At 39.8% G+C, this 21257-nt stretch overlaps 1 protein-coding gene across 10 annotated transcripts in view; it reads right to left on the reverse strand.

Moving 5' to 3' along the window:
* Positions 1-21257, reverse strand: part of L3MBTL4 (L3MBTL histone methyl-lysine binding protein 4) — a 461651-nt gene that overhangs the window by 128397 nt on the left and 311997 nt on the right. For 7 of the 10 annotated variants that reach the window (XM_064379410.1, XM_064379409.1, XM_064379408.1 and 4 more), the window contains 2 exons: positions 16020-16193; positions 3226-3296 (listed from right to left, as the gene is read on the reverse strand). In XM_064379410.1, the coding sequence (XP_064235480.1) occupies positions 3226-3296; positions 16020-16193 (245 nt within the window). Of the gene's footprint in view, positions 1-609; positions 1738-3225; positions 3297-16019; positions 16194-21257 lie in introns of those variants that run through there. The other 3 variants (XM_064379415.1, XM_064379414.1, XR_010343647.1) reach the window with 3 other exon arrangements.

The raw sequence follows: 21257 nt of genomic DNA on the forward strand, positions 1-21257 counted from the left end.
AGAAAAAAACAGAATCTGTGTTCATGCACATATGTGTATACAATTTCCAAAAATCCAGTGTATACGACCTCCCTTCATAGAAGAGATAGAGAACAAATTTTAGCCCATTTTCCTTAAAAAATAAGACTTCTGGCCAGATGCAATGACTCTAATGAGGCTTCTAATTCCAGCACTTCAGGAGGCCAAGGTGGGCGGATCATGAGGTTCAGAGTTCAAGACCAGAATGGCTAACAGAGTGAAAACGTCTCTACTAAACATACAAAAATTAGCTGGGCATGGTGGCATGCACCTATAATCCCAGCTACTTGGGAGGCTGAGGCAGGAGAATCGCTTGAGCCCAGGAGGTGGAGGTTGCAGTGAGTCAAGATTATGCCACTGCACTCCAGCTTGGGTGACAGAGAGAGACTTTGTCTCAAAAATAAATTAAATAAATAAATAACTCCTGATGAATGAAGAAGTCACTCATTCAAATCAATGCCCAGAACTAAAAAAAAAAAAAGGAAACCAGCCAGGTGTGGTCGCTCACACCTGTAATCCCAGCACCACTGTGGGAGGCCGAGGCAGGTGGATCACCTGAGCTCAAGAATTCTAGACCAGCCTGGGCAACACAGTGAAACACCATCTATACTAAACTACAAAAAATTAGCTGGGCATGGTGGCACATGTCTGTAATTGTAGCTACTCAGGAGGCTGAAACAGGAGAATCACTTGAACCTGGAGGCGGAGGTTGCAGTAAGCCAAGATTGGGCCATTGCACTTCAGCCTGGGTGACAGAGCAAGACTATCTTCAAAAAAAAACAGCAAAGAAAAGGAAGGGCATGGATACTAGACATAATGCTCAGATTTATAGGCTTAAGAAAAATAAAAGAAAACATTAAATAATCATTTAATATGACCATAAGAACATATTTATTTTCATTATTTTGTCTCATCCAGGTTAGAACCAAAGCACATGAGCTTTATAATAATGGGGATTAGTCCCACAGTACAGCAGTTCCCAGCCTTCCGTGGCACCAGGAACTGGTTTCGGGGAAGACAGTTTTTTCCAGACTGGGGGTGGGGGATAGTTTCTGGATGATTCAAGTGCATTACTTGATTTATTGTGCACTTTATTTCTGTTATCATTACATTGTAATAGATAATGAAATAATTATATAACTTACCATCATGTAGAATCAGTGGGAGCCCTGAGCTTGTTTTCCTGCAACTAGACAGTCCCATTTGGGGGTGATGGGAAACACTGACAAATCATCAGGCAATAGATTCTCATAAGGAATGCACAACCTAGATCCCTCACATGTGCAGGTTGCAATAGTGTTTGTGCTCCTATGGGAATCATGCTGCAGCTGATCTGACAGGAGGCGGAGCTCAGGTGATAATGTGAGCGACAGAGAGCAGCTGTAAATACAGATGAAGCTTTGCTCCCTCACCTGCCCTCTGCTCACCTTCTGCTATGCAGCCCAGTGCCTAACAGGCCACAGACGGGTCCATGGCCTACGTGTGGGGGACCCCAAACATACAAGGAAGAGGCACTTTGGGTGACAAAAGGCTAGACTAGAAAGCAGGCGCTAACCACAGCCTGCCAATTTCCATGGGATGAAATGCACCCCGCCTGCATTTCCCCAATACACAGTGGTCTGAATCCACAGGCGGCTGTGTGATCCACCTAAGGTAGACTGCTCCTCCCACTGCATGTTCTTCGGGCATAAATGCCATATCTGATAGCACAGACCTCTGCTGCGAGGAAACGGATATGTTTAAATTAAAGAGCACAGTAAATGCATGAATAAATAAAAACATATGGGTATAAACGTCTTATACATGATGCAGAAAAGAACAAGTGCATTCTGAGCAACTTGGAAGAGATTTCATCTTTCACAGTATGCAAATACATTTTGCTATGACATTTTCCATTTTTGCAGGGATGATCTTCATTACTACATTTACGATAAGAACTACAAAATTTTGTATCTGTTTGAACAAGAATATATACATAATTACTCTGTGGAGATATTTTCAAAAGTGTCAAAGTATGAATTAAAACACTGGCACATTTTTTAAGGCTTCTTACATGGTTCCAAAATATGTCGTTTACAGAATGAAGGCTTGGTAAGATGGATGAGAACATTTGTATGGAACAGTTTCTAAAATATCAGTGATTTATTTTATTTAAAGGAAGCTTGAGCTCTGGTTATGTTAGATAGAAATTCTTCTGATGAGGGGGAAACATGTAGCTGCACAGTGAATTCAAAGTAATTCAACTGCCCTCTCTCTTCTGAGGAAAAGGCTTTGTGTGGCCGAGATGAAATCCAGTTTTTCCAACACAAGCAAGAGCTCCGTCTCTGTCTGCGGTGAGCAGCTCAGCACCGCTCAAAGACTTGGCCCTTTTGTTCAATGACTGCCAAGCACCCTCTCTTTCTCTTAAGTCCAATAGATAACTAGAAATGGCGCAGTCCAGCACAGTGTGCTAATTCACTGGACTTCCACCAGGTCAGCAGAAAGCTCAGCAATGTTCCTTTCCTCTAGAAAGCAGACAGATCTACATCTTCTGGGAGATACAAATGTACAGAGCTACCAAGGATGCAGGTGGGATACTAGTAAGAAATTATCAATGTTTACATCTGACTAAATCAAAACACAGTCCAGGGGAAACTGATTCCTTAGCTTGCTACAATATAATCTAACCTCAAAATTCTGTCTATATTGAGCCTTCCTTGGAAAGAATCATAACTAAAAGAACACATGCAATTCTTCTTCCTAGACTCTAACAGATTCCTCAGCTCTGATGGTTCAACTTTTTGCCCAATACCCTTCTAGCCTTTCTTATTAATGAGGTGCATCTCACAGTCTCCCACCTTATGAAGTGCAGTGAGACACTCCTGGTTTCCCTCCACGGCCTCCACAGATGGCAGAGGGGGATTCAACCACTGAAACTCTAACTTCTGTAGGGTTACATTTTTCCTATCAAGGACCATAGAGAGGATCGAGTCCAGTCCTTTTACTTTTAGAAGGAGAAAATCAAGATTTGAGTTAGTACAGTGATGGGACCCATTCACAGGGCAGGAACTGGAACACAAGTCTCTTTTGACTTCTAGTCAGGCTTTTTCCACCATTCCCTGCTAGAAGGATAAAACCAACCAAACAAACAAGACATTCCGCATAACAAAAAGTATATTCTGTGTTTTTGCTAGTTTTTTTTTTTTTTTTTTTTTTTTTTTTTTTTACCTCTGAAGAGATTATCCAAGTCAATATCTTCTTTTCCTTTGATTTTCAAACACTTTGCCTGCTGTACAAGTCTGGGCAAAGAACAGAAATAAAATCTAGATTCATTATCCTGTGAGTTAGGAATAAATCATGATAGCAGCACAAATTTAAATAGAAACTGCAGGATAAACAATAGTGAATCGGCAGGTATTCTGCTGCACAGAGCCTTGTTGGAATTTTTCTTCAGTTTAAGATTTTAAAAACACACTTCTGTTCAGAAACTCTGACTTCGAATCCCGAAATTTAAAAGGCTTTTTCCCCCCTCATTCTATTATAGCAAAAAGTTTCTAAAACTCTCTGGAGAATAATCTCTTCAGATTCTGAGGAGGAGCTAGCAGGATGGTGGGTGATGGGATGGTCGGTGAGTAAATAATAATTGCCGCTGATGATTTTTGGGCTCATTATTTTAATCAGAAGATTATAGACACTGTGCTCAAACAACTGTATAAAGTAATTTAGTTACATTGCTGAATGTCAGGGAATTAATTAACTTTTAAAATGCTGCAGTACGTAGTACGGCCTAATTTTGTCATTCTTTCATCATGGAACTTCATTAAAACTTGAGGCTTACACTTTATAATGAATATGGAAGTTTCTACAATAAAACTTTTCCAGGGTTGCTAATTAGCCAGTAATTAATTTTAGGTAGTATAGGCTTGTGAGATAATCAAGTAATTTATTTGTACATATTTATGACTTCAATGAAAATTTTTATCTTGCTTTGCACATGTATTTTCTTACTATATTTGAACGGCAAGTCTCTCATCTTATTTTCACTGACAAGCCTTCGAGTTGGTCACGGAAGTACTGTTTTAATTTCTGTGTTAGATGAGGAAACTGATTCAGTTACCAAAACCCTACATAGAAACCTAAATGACTTACAGAATTTGAGATAATTTTATCTATATGTTTATTTGCATGTTTACAAAAGTATATCATGGCAGAAACATTCTATCAGTTAGATATGTCTCAATCATCAAGACTTTTTATCAAAAAGGCAAGAAACTGAGAAAATTTCTATTGAACCCTCGATTTCGGACTTTACCATAGGTCCTACAAGGCTACTGTGGAGCATACTAAGCACATGTACTTAAATCACCTGGGGGCCAATGCAGAGACAGTACATTCAGTGCGCGAAAACCTGGGTTCATGCCTAGGATGCAGCCCCTAGGTTTGTGATCCAGAGTGAATATTTAAATGCTCAGTCTTAGCTTATAATCTGTTAAATGGACACAGTACTTGCCTCACTGGGTTGTTCAGAGCAAATAGTGAAATCACATGTTAAAAACCAGTGTAAAAATGCTTATGAATCATGGACACGCATAAAAATGTGTATAATATTCTCATCAATTCGGTATGTGTAATTTTCATTATATTCAACATATGTATCATCAGGATTTGTTTACATCCTTTTTTTTTCCTGTATCATGCTTTATATGCACATTCTTGTAGAAGAGAATATAAACTATAGAAAGGTGGCTTAAATGTAAGCAGCGAGTTTCTGGTAGAGAGCACATTCAAACGGGATGCTGGGAGGCACAGTACACGCACTAAGCAGTGCAGTGTGGCCATTTTGCAAAGAATAATTCGGGGCGGGGAAAGAACAATTTTAGCTCTGCTTACATGTTTTCGGGCAAATCTGTAGGTATTTTCCCCTTAATTCTCCCAATTTTATGAAACTTCGAGTTGATTTTCAAGCCATCTTAAAGCACCCTTCTGCAATATATGCTAATCAAGATCTTGCTTCTACCTTACAAAGTTGAAAAATAGAAGCCAGTCTGTCACATGTAAAACTTTAATGGGTATTTTAAAAAACATTTTAGAATAAATTTATTGAGTTTTGGTTTTTTTTTTAAATGTAAAATACTGTAATTAATCATATTTCAGTACAGTCTTGCTTTCAAATGATTACATCACTAGGGAGCTACGCCAAGCCAAACGCTGTGAGCAGTTCAGATTCAGTTAGCATTTCCTAGGAACTCCCAGGAGGTAGGTACCTACTAAGGACTCGTAGCCTTTTCATTTCACATTTCATTCTCGCAAAAACTCTACGAGGTTGGGACAGCACTCTTGTTTTACAAGTTCAGAGACTGGGCTCAGAAACATTCAACAACCTACCCCATCTTGGACACACAATGAGTCGATAATGGAGCCAAAATCAGGTCTTAATGGAGCCAAAATGAAGTTCAATCTGAAGTCTTTGGACTCCAAATCCAGGTTTCCTTCTGCTTTGCACATCACCTTCCAATAATGTAGGGTTTACTGATTATTTATGGAAGGCATGGATAAAGGGAAGTCACAGGCAGAGCCTGTGACTGGTGCTGGGCCAGTGGGGTCTTCAGAGAATGGAGATGGGGGTGACTGATGGGTTTCTAAAGGTCTGTAGAATTAAGGTTGAATAGAATGAGCATAAGCAACGTGGGAGGGGGAAGTGTTTTGAGGACCTGAATAAGCTAATTGACTTATGTGGCTGAAACACCATGAGAGGAAAGGCAGCTTAACAGAACAAGCTGAAGCCAGCTGTGGAGGGCCTTGCATGGGTTCTCGAGGATGTGGGCTTCATCTTGTGGGCAGTGGGAAAAGTCACAGAGGAGTGTGCATCTCAAAAAAATCCACTGCATACAGCCAGTAGACATGTTTGGAAATGACTAGGCCAGTCAGGAGCCAAAGATGAATATCTCATTTGTGTTTTAGTTAAAACAGTCTCAATCTATGTCTCAATCTCCGGGGATGTATTACTGTTTCACGAATTATTCCTCCCCAAGCCTGGCCCATAGCTTTTATATAGTCATAATAGCTCCAGGCATCCTAAACAATCTTCCAAGTATTTTATTAATAACATTGCTGTGGCAAGTGTCAAGAGACCTGTGTATCTGCTTATACCTGATTGATTCTACAGAGAGGTGCACATGACCTAAAGGCAAAAGCTGTCACTGTCACCCAAGAGTCTCTGCTATCCATTGTTTTTCAAAGTCCTCTTTACTTAGGATTTTCTACTTCCAGTTGGATGAAGGGACCTGCATGTTCTCTGACCCACTTTCTTTCTTTCTTTTTTTTTTTTTTTGAGACAGAGTTTCGCTCTTGTTGCCCAGGGTGGAGTGCAATAGTACAATCTCAGCTCACTGCAACCTCCGCCTCCTGGGTTCAAGCAACTCTCCTGCCTCAGTCTCCTAAGTAGCTGGAATTACAGGCATGTGCCATCATACTTGGCTATTTTTTTTTTTTTGTATTTGGTAAAGACGGAAATTCACCATATTAGTCAGGCTGGTCTCGAACTCCTGGCCTCAGGTGATCCACTCGCCTTGGCCCCAAAGTGCTGGGATTACAGGCATGCACCACTGTGCCCGGCCCCCTCTGATCCTCTTTCTAGGCTTCCATTCCCTTTAACAAGACAATACTAGTGGCTATCATTTCTGTGTTCATTAAGTGCTAGGCCCTGAACTAGATGCCTAACATGAAGGAGGAAATATTAATCTTCTATTTATGTGTTCAAAAAGACAGGTTAAGAAGCTTGCTCAAAGTCACATAATAAGTAGAAGAACTAGGATTTGAATTTAGTTCCAGTTAGTCTAACTGTACCTGCACACCTTCTAGAATGACAGTTATCAAACTATGCCCCATGAGTCAAATCCTGCCCGTTGCTTGTTTTTGTAAACAAAGTTTCACTAGAACACAGCCACACTCACTCCTCTACTTACTGTCTAGGGCTGCTTTCACTATGATGGTTGAATTGACTAGTTGTAGCAGAGACCCTACAGCTGGCCACACCTAAAATATTTACCATCTGGCTCTTTACAAAAATAAAGCTCACTGACCCCTGGAGGAGGAGGAGGAGGAAGAGGAGGAAGAAGAAGAAGAGAGAAGAGGAGGAAGAAGAAGAAGAAGAAGAAGAAGGAGAAGAAGGAGAAGGAGAAGAAGAAAGAGGAGGAGGAAGAGGAAGAAGAGGAGAAGAAGAGGAGGATGAGGAGGAGGAAGAAGGAGAAATCCATAACTTCAAAAACACACACAAAACATGTGATTGTCTTATCTGGGAAGCTGCTCCCCAAACTGCCACAATAACTGCGTTTAGTTATAACTTAAGGCTTGAAAGGCAGACAATGGGCTCTGACTTTTTAGGCAAATTCTCGAAACTCAATTGACATTTCTCTGAGGTTTTCCTGCCTGCAGGTGTTGCATTCAGCCAAGATGGTTTCTACCACCAAAACATTCATAACCTATTAGGGGATGCAGACTTGTACAAGGGCAGATTCTGCACAAAGTAGACTCAGAAAGGGCTACATCAGAGAGACAGAGACTGTGCTATGTGATAACACAGCAGGAGGACATTTTCTGCATACAAGGTGGGAGATATTAGAAAAAGTCTTCAGGAGAAGACTTTGAACTTGGCCTCTAAACAAATTTTATCATAGGAAACGCAGAGAGGGCCACTGCAGGTGAAGGGTGGGTGGGGTGCGGAGAATTAGTGATGGGGTGTGGTGTGTGATGATGTAAGATGTGGAGCTGGTACAAATTATGGGGCCTGCACAAGCTTTCTATGTTCCCATGCATGTATATAGGCTTGAATATGTGAATTTATTTACTCATAGTCAAGCAAAATGGACCAAGGACCTGTGAGATTCTATCAATCTGGAGGATTCATACAATATGCTGAGTTTATACATAAGAAGTAACGAACTCTTTTAAAATATGGCAGTAAAAATCATCAGCAAATAAGATCTATAATATCCATATGAAAATGTTTACATTTGTAATAATGTTTACATTTGTAATAATTTGTAAACATTTCTCCTCTTGTAAATAGCATTACAAGAGGAGAAATACTGGAAACCATGGTCGTTAGGGGAATGGTTGAATGAGTTATGGTATGCGTACACTATGGAATACGATGCAGTTGTTAAAAATAATGCATTGGGTCTTTTGTGTTGATATGGCAATTTATCCATGACATATTGTTAAATGAAATAAAACACATTGCCGATTCATAAAATGTTAATATAAATCATTTTAAAAGAGTGAATGTACATTGATATGGTTAGACTTTGCGTTCCCACCCAAATCTCATCTTGAATTGTAATCCTCATAATACCCACGTGTCAAGGGAGAGACCAGGTGCAGGTAACTAAATTATGGAGGCAGTTTCTGCATGCTGTTCTCGTGATAGTGAGTCCTTATAAGATCTGAGGGTTTTATTAGTGTTTGATAGTTCCTCCTGTGTTCATTCTCCTTCCTGCCACCCTGTGAAGAAAGTGCCTTGCTTCCTCTTTGCCTTCCACCATGATCGTGAGTTTTCTGAGGCCTCCCCAGCCATGCTGAACTGTGAGTCAATTAAACTTCTTTCCTTTATCAATTACCCAGTCTCAGGCAGTTCTTCATAACAATATGAAAATAGACTAATACATATTATCTACATCCACATGTGCATACATGAACACCAAAAAGGTACAGAGAGCAGGTGGCAGTCTGTTAACCCTAGTGACCTAAGCATGCAGCATCAGAGTTAGGAGTGAAGAATGAGAAATTCTTAATTTCTTAAAACTTTTACATTACTGGAATTATTAAGGTGGACATATTCTTACATTTTCACAAACCTCTATATGTTATGCTGTTTGATAGAAAAAAGTGTAGCTATTATTAATGTTTTTAATTTTTTCTTTCTACTCAACCATATTTTTTCTTTTCCCATAATAAGCAAGTACTGCCATAATAATGAGAAAAAAGATCATGTTGAAGTCCCAACTTTACTCTTTACAATGAATGAGCAATAACTATTTTAAAGCCAGGTTAATATAGATGAGAAAATTGGTTTCTGGTGCTCAGGCAGCAAGGTTTTGTTTTTCTGGGGTACGGGAACACTAATATTTCCTCTATGCAAGGAGCTCTGGACATTGTAGGACATACTGTTCTGTGGCATTTAGTCACCGAGAGCCTGAGCCAAGGCAGGATTCCAGAAACCCAGAGATTTAGAATAAATTTTAAAATTCGGTATGAGAATTAGCTCAGAAAAATAGTTTGAAGACCTAGCGAGGCATCCATGGGTTATTTAATAATGTTTCAGCATAACTGTACATTCATTTAGGAAACACGGGACTGTAGTGAGGTGCCAACGAAGTGAGGCAGGTGGAGCCTGGCAAGGGCTGGGCCCTTCCATCTCATCCCAGATCCTCTCCATGCTCCTGAGCTGATCTGGGCATGACTCATTTCATTTTCAATCTGCACAATATTCAACAGAACCCTTTTTTCCCTTCATGGCTGAGCCCTTTACGCTAGGTGATTACCAAAAACATTTCGAGCATCACCCTTTCTACTCTGTGTTCCTTCCCTATGGCACCTGTCACCATCTGTGATTTTCTTTTCATTAATGGTTTGCTTTCTTTCTTCCTCCTCTATCTCCCTCACCTGCAAATCGGTTCCACACAAAGATGGAACTATTTTGCTCATCTCCACGTCCCTACCACTTGGCAACAGCAGCAGTTCCACACATATTTGCTGAGTGAATGAATACTGATGCTGTGAGCAAGTGAGCATGCCTACTGCCAAGTCTGCACAAACAAGAGCCATCCCACCTGAGTTCAAATCCTTGTCCTGCCACTTACTAGTTTGGGTGATTTTCTTATCACCAAGGAAAAGCTTGATAAGAACAAGGATTTTGGTCTGTTTTATTCACTGCTGTATCACTGGAGTTTGGAACAGTATTTTCTAAATATTTATTCAAAAGATAAATGTTGAATGAATGAATATGTCTAATTTCAGGAGCTGGCTATGGTCATGGCTGAATTCAGAAAGGTAAATGTTAGTCAGCTATCTATATACCGAAACCGAATTTCAACCTGACTGCATCTTAATTCTGGGGCAGGTGGTGGTATGAAATAGTAAGGAGAGTGATGACCTGGGTGTCAGAGGCTCGAAGGGGCCACTGACAACAGTGCCAATGAAATAGCAGAATTCTCTGGCATTGATACCTTTGTCTCCACATTGGAGAATTTGAATGACTCTCCTGAGTCCTTTCCCGCTGTAGAGCTCCTAAGTTGTCATGCCTGGCTAGTGGCTCCTCAGAGTCTGATTGGAGGTAGGGAGCCGGAGGGGGCTTCTCTGAAAGGCCTTGGGGTTTCCTGTCCAGTCAAAACCCCCCAAAGGGCAAGAAGGACTCTAGCTTGTCATGGTATTTTGAACACTGCTTACTTGATTAAGGGGCTTAATTTAGTTATAGACGCTGAGTATTATCTCAGACTAAGTAAAGGTCTAAATTCCTATGCTTGGTGTTGAGGTGTGTGCTATACACACCACTAGAACTGGCCCAACTGCAAGACTTTAAAATCAATGGTTTTCATAAAAATGGAAAAAAGATATGTAACGATTATTTCAATAGTCTCTCCTATGTGCCAGGCCCATTCATGTGTCTACACCTATATCAATGTCTATATCTACCTACAGCTATATTCCTATATTCAAAATCTTATATAAGCCTCACATTTATGACCATTACACAGGTGAAGGAATTGAGACTCTAAGAGAAAAACAAATGCATATGATGAAATCAATCAACTCAGGTACACTAAAGACCTATAATGGGAACCATAATGAAGAAAAAGCAAAAAGATAAATTGGTTCTTCCTTTTTTTTTAAGAAGACACAGCATACACACAACAAAGTATTAAAAAGGTACATGCAGACACACAAATAAGTTGCTGATGTGTGGTGTAGACCAAAAGGACAGAGGAAAGCTGAGAGCAGGGAAAGGACTGGCTTGTAGTAACTCAGCCTCTCAGGCCTGGCCACTGTCCTTGGCACCTAGTAGGTTGCTCAACAATTATTTAAATTGTTGAGTGCCTACTATGTGTCAGGTATTACATGAAGTATGAGAAATACAGAGACACATAAAACACAATCGCCAACTTCAAGAAGCTCTTAAAGGTTGGAACTGCCACAGAAAACTCCAAGAGAGAGGTGAGCCATGGGCAAGGAAGGAGATGTAGGCAGGCGTAAAGGAGGTACCAAGAAAGGAAACAAAGGCACAAGGGCAGGAATGAAACAACACTGCAGGCCATGATGGAGAGTGAGTGGGGCCACTGAGGAGATGCTACCTCCCAAAGCAAAGAATCGAGAGAAAGTGAAAGTGAGCAGTGAGAAAGTGAAAGTAAGCAGCCAGAGAAAAGGCTGGTGGATTAAAGAACCTATTTACTCACTTGGAAGGTGAATGTGTGGGACATCCGACTAACACTGTTATAATTCTGAGGATGGATGTCATAGAAGGTATTTATACTGCAGCTAATTTGCCTAGTGGAAATAAACCAGTTGGCTCATGGCTGTGCAGCTTATCATCAAGATTATTAAGGAACTGTTTGACTACATGCCATTCTTTCTGATTACCACAATTTTCCCTAGGCATTTTTATACCAATATTGGTCTTCAAAAAGTGCATGACATTTATAACATGGCAGGCATCAGGAAAAACAAAGTAAGCTTTATTGTGCATTTCCTTAGATTTTCTTAATAGTAATGATAGAATACGACAGTATTTTAACGAATGGTGGTGCTATCAATTGTGTGAATTAGAATACATTAAACAATGCTTCTGGGAGGCAAAGGAGGTTATTAAAGAATACTTAGGCAGGTAAAAAAAAGCCTGAAAAAAAATGTTCCCCTGGGCCTGGGGAAACCAGCTAATAGATAATATGGGGAGTAGGCAGGAGCTGCATTCCAAAGTAATTTTCTTTATGACTGAAAATGTTTTAATGACTAATTTTATTCTCTTGTTGCAGGTAGAAGCCTTTAGTATATTATAATCAAATGTGCTTAACATGGACGTTTTGTAATATATATAGTACAAATAAGAACCAACAGTTTGGGGAAAACATGGTGAGATTCTTCCCTTCGGTAGTTCTATTTTTACAAAATAAGAAACAGATGCATTACAAGGTGACTCTGAGAATCCTAGACATCAGTAGAAATAGACTAAATATGAACCTAGCTGGGCCTCTCCAAAGCCTTCAGTTGTCATTCTTTTACTAGTCTAACATAGTTGTATTGCACGTGGGACTTTTTTGACTTATTATCTGCATGATCTCAGACACTGCCCAACCTCTCTGAATTTTTAGGTGCCTATGTCATAAAATCTGAATAAGAAAACTTATCACATACAGGGTTGTTGGGTGGATGAAATGAAATTAACACTATGATGTATATAAATTGTTTAGCATAACACTTTGCAGCCCCCAAGTAAGGATAGGCTATTAATAGTAGATAGTTATCATCACTGATATTTCTGCAATATGATTATTTATTTACTGTACTAGAAATATGCTGGATTTAGTCAGAAGACCTATATTTCAGTCCCAGATAAGCTTACCAGCTTACTATTTCCTCATCTATAAATGGCAATATTACGATGATAATAATGTCTGCTTTGCCTAAATCACAAAATTATGGGAGGCTTCAAAGGTAATGTATGTGCAAACTGTAAATGGTTAAATGAATTAAGGTATTTCTCCTCTACCGTATATACCCAAATGAAAGAAACTCAAGTGTAAAGCCATTTGCCTTTAGTGCACCATGAATATAATACTATTCACTCTATTAGCACAAATAAAAAAGGAATATATTAAGTTTTGCAGTAATGGTGACTTTAATATTCTGAGTATGACTCTTTACAGTTAATATTACATCTATATCTTACTGTTATAGAAATAAGTCTTGTAAACAACTAGCAGTAACATACACAAATCTCTCAAAATTAAAGCATGACTACTAAAAATGTGAATATAAACAGACTATTTCTACCACGAAATCAGGTAATAGAGTCATACATTTACTACTTATAACCCTGATACAAAGATAATCCAAGAGCAAACATGTTGTTTAAAAATAATCAAAAAATTGTGATGCAGCAGTTAAGGAAAAGAAAAAAATTCTCTAAATTGTTGGGCAATATCAAACTGAATTTGGAAGCATATCAAAGTTAATTGTAAATTTTTCACTTGAATTACAAGAAGTCTGGATATATAGATATATATTTCTTTTTTCTTTTTTTTTTTTTAGACAGAGTCTCACTCTGTCACCTAGGCTAGAATGAAATGGTGTGATCTCAGTTTACTGTAGCCTCTATCTCCTAGGTTCAAGTGATCCTCCCACCTCAGCCTCCTGAGTAGCTGGGATTACAGGCACATTCCACCACGCCCAGCTATTTTGTGTGTGTGTGTGTGTGTGTGTTTTGTAGAGATGGGTTTTCGTGTTGTTGCCCAGACTGGAACTCTGGATATTCTAGCATGACAAATGTTGCTTGTATAAAAAATTACAGAAGACCTGTCCAGAGCTCAGTGGTGGATGGATTGACTGGAGGCCAGTGGAAATTATAGCTCGGATTTTCACCAATTTAACCCTCACTCCTATTTTTTGGACAAGAGCCAAGTAAAGGTTATTTCTCCTCAACATGCAGAATAGGGGAGAGAGAATTTAAATATTCTCCATGTCCTGTATCTGATATCTGATGATTTTAAGAGTAAATATTTGGGTTAGAGAAAAAGCAGCCTCAGGAAAGTACTACAAGTAAGCCGTGGAGAGAGTTAAAATACATTTTATCTGTGCATAATTAGCCTACATATCATTCCTTGCTGATTCCTTTGTTCTCTTTTTTTCCCTCGCCCTGGAATTTAAGACTATGAACAAGATGCCACAGAGATGAGAGGAGACTCAAAAGGGGGATGGTTGCTAATATGATTTATCCAAACATTATTAAGATGATTGGTTAGGAAAAACAGTGGACAGATACTGGAATGCAAGGATGACTTTGGTCTTGAGATATAAAAGCAAAAGTAGGTTTGAGGATTCACAATGTGTATCATACAATTCCTGCCCCACAGTTGTTTACAGGTGACATAGGATTTGGTAGAACAGGACAATCTGTGATTTGTCTGCTTGATTATCAACTAACATTCTCTACTCCTTTCTATCTGCAGTAATTATTCCTATCTGATATATTTCAGCACAAAGCCCCTTAATAAATGGTAAACACATAATAATAAGTTTAAAAGGCTAAACTCCTAAGAGGAGTTCAAGATAGGGGAGGCAACATATCTGTGTTTGCTGGAAAGAAAAGTTTAGCTAACCTCTGAGAGCAATATATATATTTTTAAGGCAGTTCAAAGATCTGTTTCATTTCTGTGATTTTTGACATTGAGGATGAATGTCTAAAATATTTACAAGTGAAACTGACTGGGTTTTTATTTTTAAAAATACAACAGATTCTAGCAAAAAGATTAAGGGAAAATGGATGTACTGGTCTCTATGATTCTGGGATAAACAAACCGTATTTCTTGGAAAATAGTTAAAAAAGAAAAAATTCTCTCTCAGCCAGGAGATGGAAAGGACGTTCAAGCTCTCAACTACTTAAAGTTGTAAACAGTGTGGGTGTGAAACAGCAGTAAAGAACAACGAGGCCCTGTGAAGTTTCAACAAGAGGGGTGGGTGTATAATAAATAATAAAAATGCCAGATACAGCTATAAAAATAGAGAAGTGTGTGTATCCATAGGAAATAGATCATGCAATAGAGAGAAGCACTCATCTACAATCATGTGCACAGAAATAAAGTCAAAATATTCAAAATTTAACAAAAATCAAATGTCACCCAAACACTCTCAGATAACATGTGCATGAATAAAAAGAACATCCATAGTCCAGGATGTGGAACCCATGTGAAAAGTGTATCCTATGAGCCAAATTCTCCGAATAAACTGGTGCCCCCTCAGAAGGGAAGGAGCACCACCCCCACCTGTAATAGAGGTGCAAATGGGCTGACAGTGATTTCAGTGGAAATTCTGCACCCACAGAGAGGCCTGTGTGTCTTTGTTCTACACCTGCTGAATGCAAAGAGCAAGGCTCTGAGGTTAGGAGCGACCAGTTGTCCTTTCAAATCTTGCACATTCAGGGTCTAGGGTGTTCAAGGTCTTGAACATGATTCCTTTTGCCTGCAGCAGGGTCAGAAAAATGCCCATTTCTTATCTCTCTGTCTAGCCTTTCTTGGCTCAATCTCTGTCTGGTGTCCAGTTATTTACTTAGTGTTAGACTTTTCTATATTTATAATTCCCAGCATGGAGTATGGAGCTCTTTGGAGAAAATATGTTATTTGGATTGTTTTACTCATTTAAGTTAAAAAACATCAAACAAGGCTTTACTTTCAGCTCCTTAGAATATAGTTATATGTAAACAAAAATTGAAAACTGATGTTTAGAATCACAAGTTTACATTTAGGAACAAAAGGAAGATGTGTTGTCAACAAATCAAAATGGAAACTATATGGTGTAAGAAGAAATCATATCTGAGGTATATTTGTATTAAAGATGACAAAGACAAGTAACAGATAATAGAGAGGAAATCCTGATATGAATAAGAAGATACAGCTACTCATCCACGTGCCAAAAGAGGTAATATCTATGAAACGATTCAAAAGAATGAAGACTTTCTAAGATAAAAGGGAATCTTTTGGAACTGTACAAATGAGATATACTTTCTACTTCTTACATACAGTATCTACATTTAGAAAAAAGTAAATTCAAATATTTAAGGATGAAGCAAAAGAAAGTATTTTTTAAATGAAGGTCAAGTCTTAGATGAATTTTATGAGCCCAGCGAACGTAATAATATCCAGAAATAAAAATAATTATTTTGAAGAAAGATAAGGAACTATTACTATTAACAAAATTGTTCTTTTACTATTCTACATGGTTTACTTTCTGGTTCACATTTTCAAGAAGCTTCTTACCTTGGCTGACTGTTCACCTTTTCATGTTTTCCATTGAAGTTCAAACTACAGAGGTTTTTTGATTTTGAATGTGAAGAGTCTGATTCCAAATTTGCCTGTGTTTGTTCTCTCAAACGATCATGAAGTGTTGCCTCCTTTTTCAAGTTCATGTCCGAATACGGGCAGCCAAAAGCACTGGTTTGTATAAAAATGAAAGCACCGTCGTCAGTATAAAGTGATAAATCAGGGAGCTGCTGTCATTGGAGCAGACTTACATCTAATATTTAAAAATTGCATAGAAACATTCTTGTTTCCCTAAGCACACTCAAATAACAGTTTCTTTTCATATTGCCTTTTGAGAAAATCTTAGGTTCTAGAACCACAGACACTGGTCCACAAAGAATTATACACATATTCATCAGTACATAAGGTATTTACAATTTTGGAAACTTAAAAATCTAAGAATAGCATAGAGATGTACTTCCAATGGAACAATGCAAATGTCACATAACACTTGACTCAGTTTCTATCGTCAATATGGATTCCCTGGTTTGACTATATCAGAAAAGACTATGGGTAACTAAGCATATTTGCTGGTATCAGAGAATGTTGTGTTTTCATTTCTTAATATTCATGTATGCAGAAACACTCTATCTGCAGTTCTGCTTAATCTTCCAGAGCTTTGCTGGGAAGTTTTGTGCTGAGGTGTGAAAGGATACCTTGTAGGTGAGAGAGGAGAGACCCAAGCCCAGGTCTGCTGAGTCTCTTCTCTCCTCTCAAAGTCAAGGCTGAGTCCTGAATCCTGGATGTTGTCAGAGCCCAAGAGAAAGCTATGGGCAGAAGGATCTGCCAGGGCCAATGACCTGGTTCCCTCCGCAGGCTGATAGGCTGTCTCCATTGGATCCCTTTGCCTGCATCCCTGTCTCCAAGGAGGCCCCAAGCCTCTCCGATTGCCAGAAATGAGGTAGCCACACCAGGGAAGATACACATAAGACAGGCTACTTGTACACTACCCTGGGGAAGATATTTATGCCAGAGCTTCAGAGATTCTCCCCAGTGAAATGAGAAAAGCAGATCCAACTCATAAGGGTTGTTGTGACCCTGAGAAATCACAAACACATGCATGCAAACACACACGCACGCACACACTCATACATGCACGTCATGAAATGGTAGCTGTTATTGCCATCACACTGTTAAATCGGCTACATCTAGAGGAGCACGTAGTCAAACGCATCAACATCAAGGCAGTTGATTCTTTTTTGAGAATTCACTTCCTACTCACTGTAAATTTGCTGATACATGGTACAAAATAAGTCCATTCTGAATACACGAAAGCTTTCTTTTATTTTAAGGTCATGCTAAAATTGTGGACCAGAACAGATTTCTGGTCCACAATTTTATCATGAGCCCAGTGAACATAATAAAAATAGACTGGATTTTTCTGGAGAAGGCGATACATGTTCTAACCCCAAAATGACTTTAGTACCAATATCTAGAATGGCCTCCGGAACTGGGGACAGGATGGTTAAGATGATACCAGCCTGGTTCAGCATGATCTATATCATGCTGTATCAGCAACCTTTACTACAGAAAGAAGGGCCCACTTTACATGCATTTTCTATAATTTGTAATAATTGGTATTGATCTATTGGTTTATTAATCTACTTTTTTCTTGCCATCCCCTTCCCACGACATGACTTTTGCCTCCTAATCCTAAACATAGGATGTAAGGCTCCACTTCCCAGATGCCACCTGGCCAGTCTTCTATGTGCTTCTTGCCCTGAATTATTCCCTGCCAGGTGCCGTGCCCGCTAAGTGGGAACCCTCCCTTCCTCTTGGATTCTTCCCAGGGGCTCTGATTCCGAGAGTCTAGATGGTGATTACTGTTGCCAAACTCCTTGGATACCAGGTTCTGCTCTTCAACTATACTCTCCTCTTGCATCAACAATGTTTCATTTTCTCAGACCCAAGCAGCAGATTTGATTTCCACTTCTCTCTGACTGCCCTGCTCTGCTAAAATGGTGGGTGGTGCTCTGTCACATCCTGGAGATGGGCAGCTCACAGCAGGAGGTTATAACCAAGTTGCCATGACTTACCTAAGGGTAGCTTCCCAGCCTGTGTGCGGCTACACCATCAGGTGACCAGGGGATTCTGGGGTACCAGAGTCCCAGATGAGCCCTTCCAGAACTCCAGCAGCCTCAAGGCTCTAAACCCCATCTTGTTCCCAAACACTGATGCATTTTTTCTCTGTGACATGACATTTAAAAAGTTGGAAAGCATGAGAAATTTAAGCAAAATGGCAAAGAGGAAATAGCCTCTTGAGTGCTGTAGTTCAAAACATAACTAAATAACCCAGAAGTCAGCAGTATTTCAGGAAGGATGTCAAGTTATTAACAATCTTTCTTGGGATCCTGAAAAATAAAGTCACATGAAATAGGCAAGTATCTATCAAGAGGGGCTTAGATGTGGAAATGTGGCTTCCTGTAGCCCAGGAATTAGACACACAGTCAGACAATAAAGAGTTATCTAAATGCAACGAACTCACCCCTCCCATGAAGCCTACATTATTTTATATTTTAGTCTCAATTATTTTGCTAACCAATTATATTCTTTTCCTTCAAGAGGCAGGTAAGATAAGACTGAAGAGTCCTCTCTTAGCTGAGAGGTCAGATTCTAACAGGTGCTATGTCTGGGTGGGTGGGGGGCATCTCCATGTGGGAAGTCTTCATGGAGAAGAAGGTCGGAGGCCTCCCAGAACCAAAGGACAGGAGGAAGCATGAGTAGTCATGCCTGTCAGATAACAAGAGAGGGCACTGAGACTTGGCAGAGAAAGGGGCTCAGCCATGGAAATGAGAAGGAAGAGGTATATGCTGCCTGTCTCACCATGTGGCCTTAGGTCCTGATGGCAGCAAGAGCCTGTCCTGAGGCAGGTGGATCCTGTGGAAGATTCTGGGAAGTTGCACGCAGCATGGCCGCCTCCCACCATGGGAGAGCAATGCCTTCCTGCCACACTATTTCCCTCCCTGCCCTTTCACTTCATAAAAATAACCCGCCCCTTTTCAGAACTGCATTGTCTTTAGTATGACGTGGTCTACTCTCGCACAGTATAAAGATGTTAAGTGAACATCTTTTATTCTTACAAAATACTGATTGGCCAAAGGACACCAAAAGACATATTAAATACCAAAATGCAGATTATTGAAGTTATGGAACAGTGATAATACTTTTCATATGATTGAAATGGTTGCTGATTTTACCTCTAGGAAGAGTAAGAGCAAGTACAGATGGTACACGTTGAGATGTGGACCAGGAAGTAAGAGCCATCAGGAGTTTTTAACATCTGCTGAGCATGTGACATGATTTTTAGTATATTGTCTTCAAACACAGAGATAGGCAGAAGCTAAATATTACATATATGGAAGATTTTCAGGTTTCAGGGTCCATTTTCTTCAGATTCCTGTGGCTTTAAAATGAGTTTACCCAAGATATTTATCTCTTATTGCAACTAACTTTTGTCCACGAAATAGCTGATACTGTCATTTGTCACTTCATGTCCTCAAAAATTTAGTACACACAGAGTAAGAAAAAAAGTATAAATACTTTTTAAAGTTTCATAAGAAGAGTCAAAATATGACTCAACGAGTTCAAAGAGTTGGATGAAATGCATTTGGTTCTAAAAATATATTTCACTGGGTTAACACAGCTTGTGAAATCCTGGACATTAGAGTCGTCTGAATATGGCCACTTAGGAAGCTGGAAGATAGTTACTACCTAGAGTAAGCATTCTAACCTGTTTAGTACAGTGGTGGAAAGTGTGGAGTTGAGAATTAGAGAAAACTAGAAGAAAGCTACTTACTCTATAACCTTGGGCAAGTCATTGAACTCCTCAGTTTCTCATGTCCTCATCTATAAAATAGTTATAATAATATCCATAGGGTTTTTTTGTGTCCATGCAGTCCTCACATAGTGACCAGCACAAATTAAATGCTCATGAGTTTTTCATTTTCAAAAGGCCTATTCTGATACAAAATACTAATTATCCCATTTGTTGTGGTTATTGCATTTTTCAATTCTAAAATTTCCATTTGGTTCTTCTTTTATTTTCCATTTCTTTGGTAAGACTTTCTATTCTTTCATTTGTTTTACATGTGTTAAAAATGCTTGTTGGCCCATCTTTATAACAGTTGCTTTAATTCTTGTGAGATGATTCTCACATCTGTGTCATCTGTTCATGGTCTTTTCTCACTCAAGTTGAAATTTTCCTGGTTCTTGGTATAATGAGTGATTTGGGGTTGACACCTGGATATTTTGGGGATTGTGTTGTGGGACTCTAGGTCCTATTCAGTCTTCTGTTGTGGCAGGCCTCCTCTTACACTACTTCAGTAGGGGAAGGGGGGCACAGCCTTGTAGTTGTCATGTGGAGGTAAACATCCTCCCTAGGCACACACGGATGCCACCCTAGCTGAGAGGACACAGATCTATGTGGCTTCCACTGGCATCAGGGGAGGGGGGAAGTGGGGGAGCAGTAGCCCTATTAATGTTGGGCTGTGAGGAAAGTCCTGACTCCAATGGCCTCCTGCGACAACACCCTAGCAGATGGGGAGGGACACTGCATTACCACTGGATGAGGGCATAGGCCCAGGCTCCCAATGTGATCTCCACTGATGCTGAGGGCAGGCTGTAACCACTAAGCATGGATGAAAGCCCCGTCTCCCACTCAGCCTCTGCTGACACTGCCTTGGTTGGGGTAGGGAAGTTGGGGCCCCTTGTTCCAGCTCCACACTCAGTCTTCTGTGGGGATGAGGGTGTTTCCTGGGATGTTTGGCCAGAGAAAGGTGGTTACTGTCTAAAGTTTCCATCTTGTGACACTGCCCGTTTCCTGGTCCTTTAACTAGAGAGATAAGGCTCTACTTGGGGCTATTTTTGCCTTTTCCATTGGCTTTTCCGTGTTTTCAGCTTCTCCAACAGCCAGTCCAGGATATATGAGGAGACAGAAAACACAGGGAGTCACCACTGTGCTGTTCCCTGGGTCTCCAGGTCCTCAGCTGGTCTCCATCCCTCTCCTCACCTTTCAGAGTCTTCCTTTGTTCATTTTATGTATAATGTCCAGGTTTGGGTGGAAGGAATAGAGAAAAGTATGTCTATTCCACTATTCTGGAAGCAGAGGTCCCCTAATGATCCTTCTAATGTTAAAGACTTTATTGAAGACTCCTCCTGAACAACCACCCTCACTCTACTTCTTTTTCTAAAGGAAGA

Source organism: Aotus nancymaae, unplaced genomic scaffold, assembly GCF_030222135.1.
Source record: "Aotus nancymaae isolate 86718 unplaced genomic scaffold, 86718_ANA_hifiasm-v0.15.2.pri h1tg000020l, whole genome shotgun sequence".
Lineage (NCBI taxonomy): Eukaryota > Metazoa > Chordata > Mammalia > Primates > Aotidae > Aotus > Aotus nancymaae.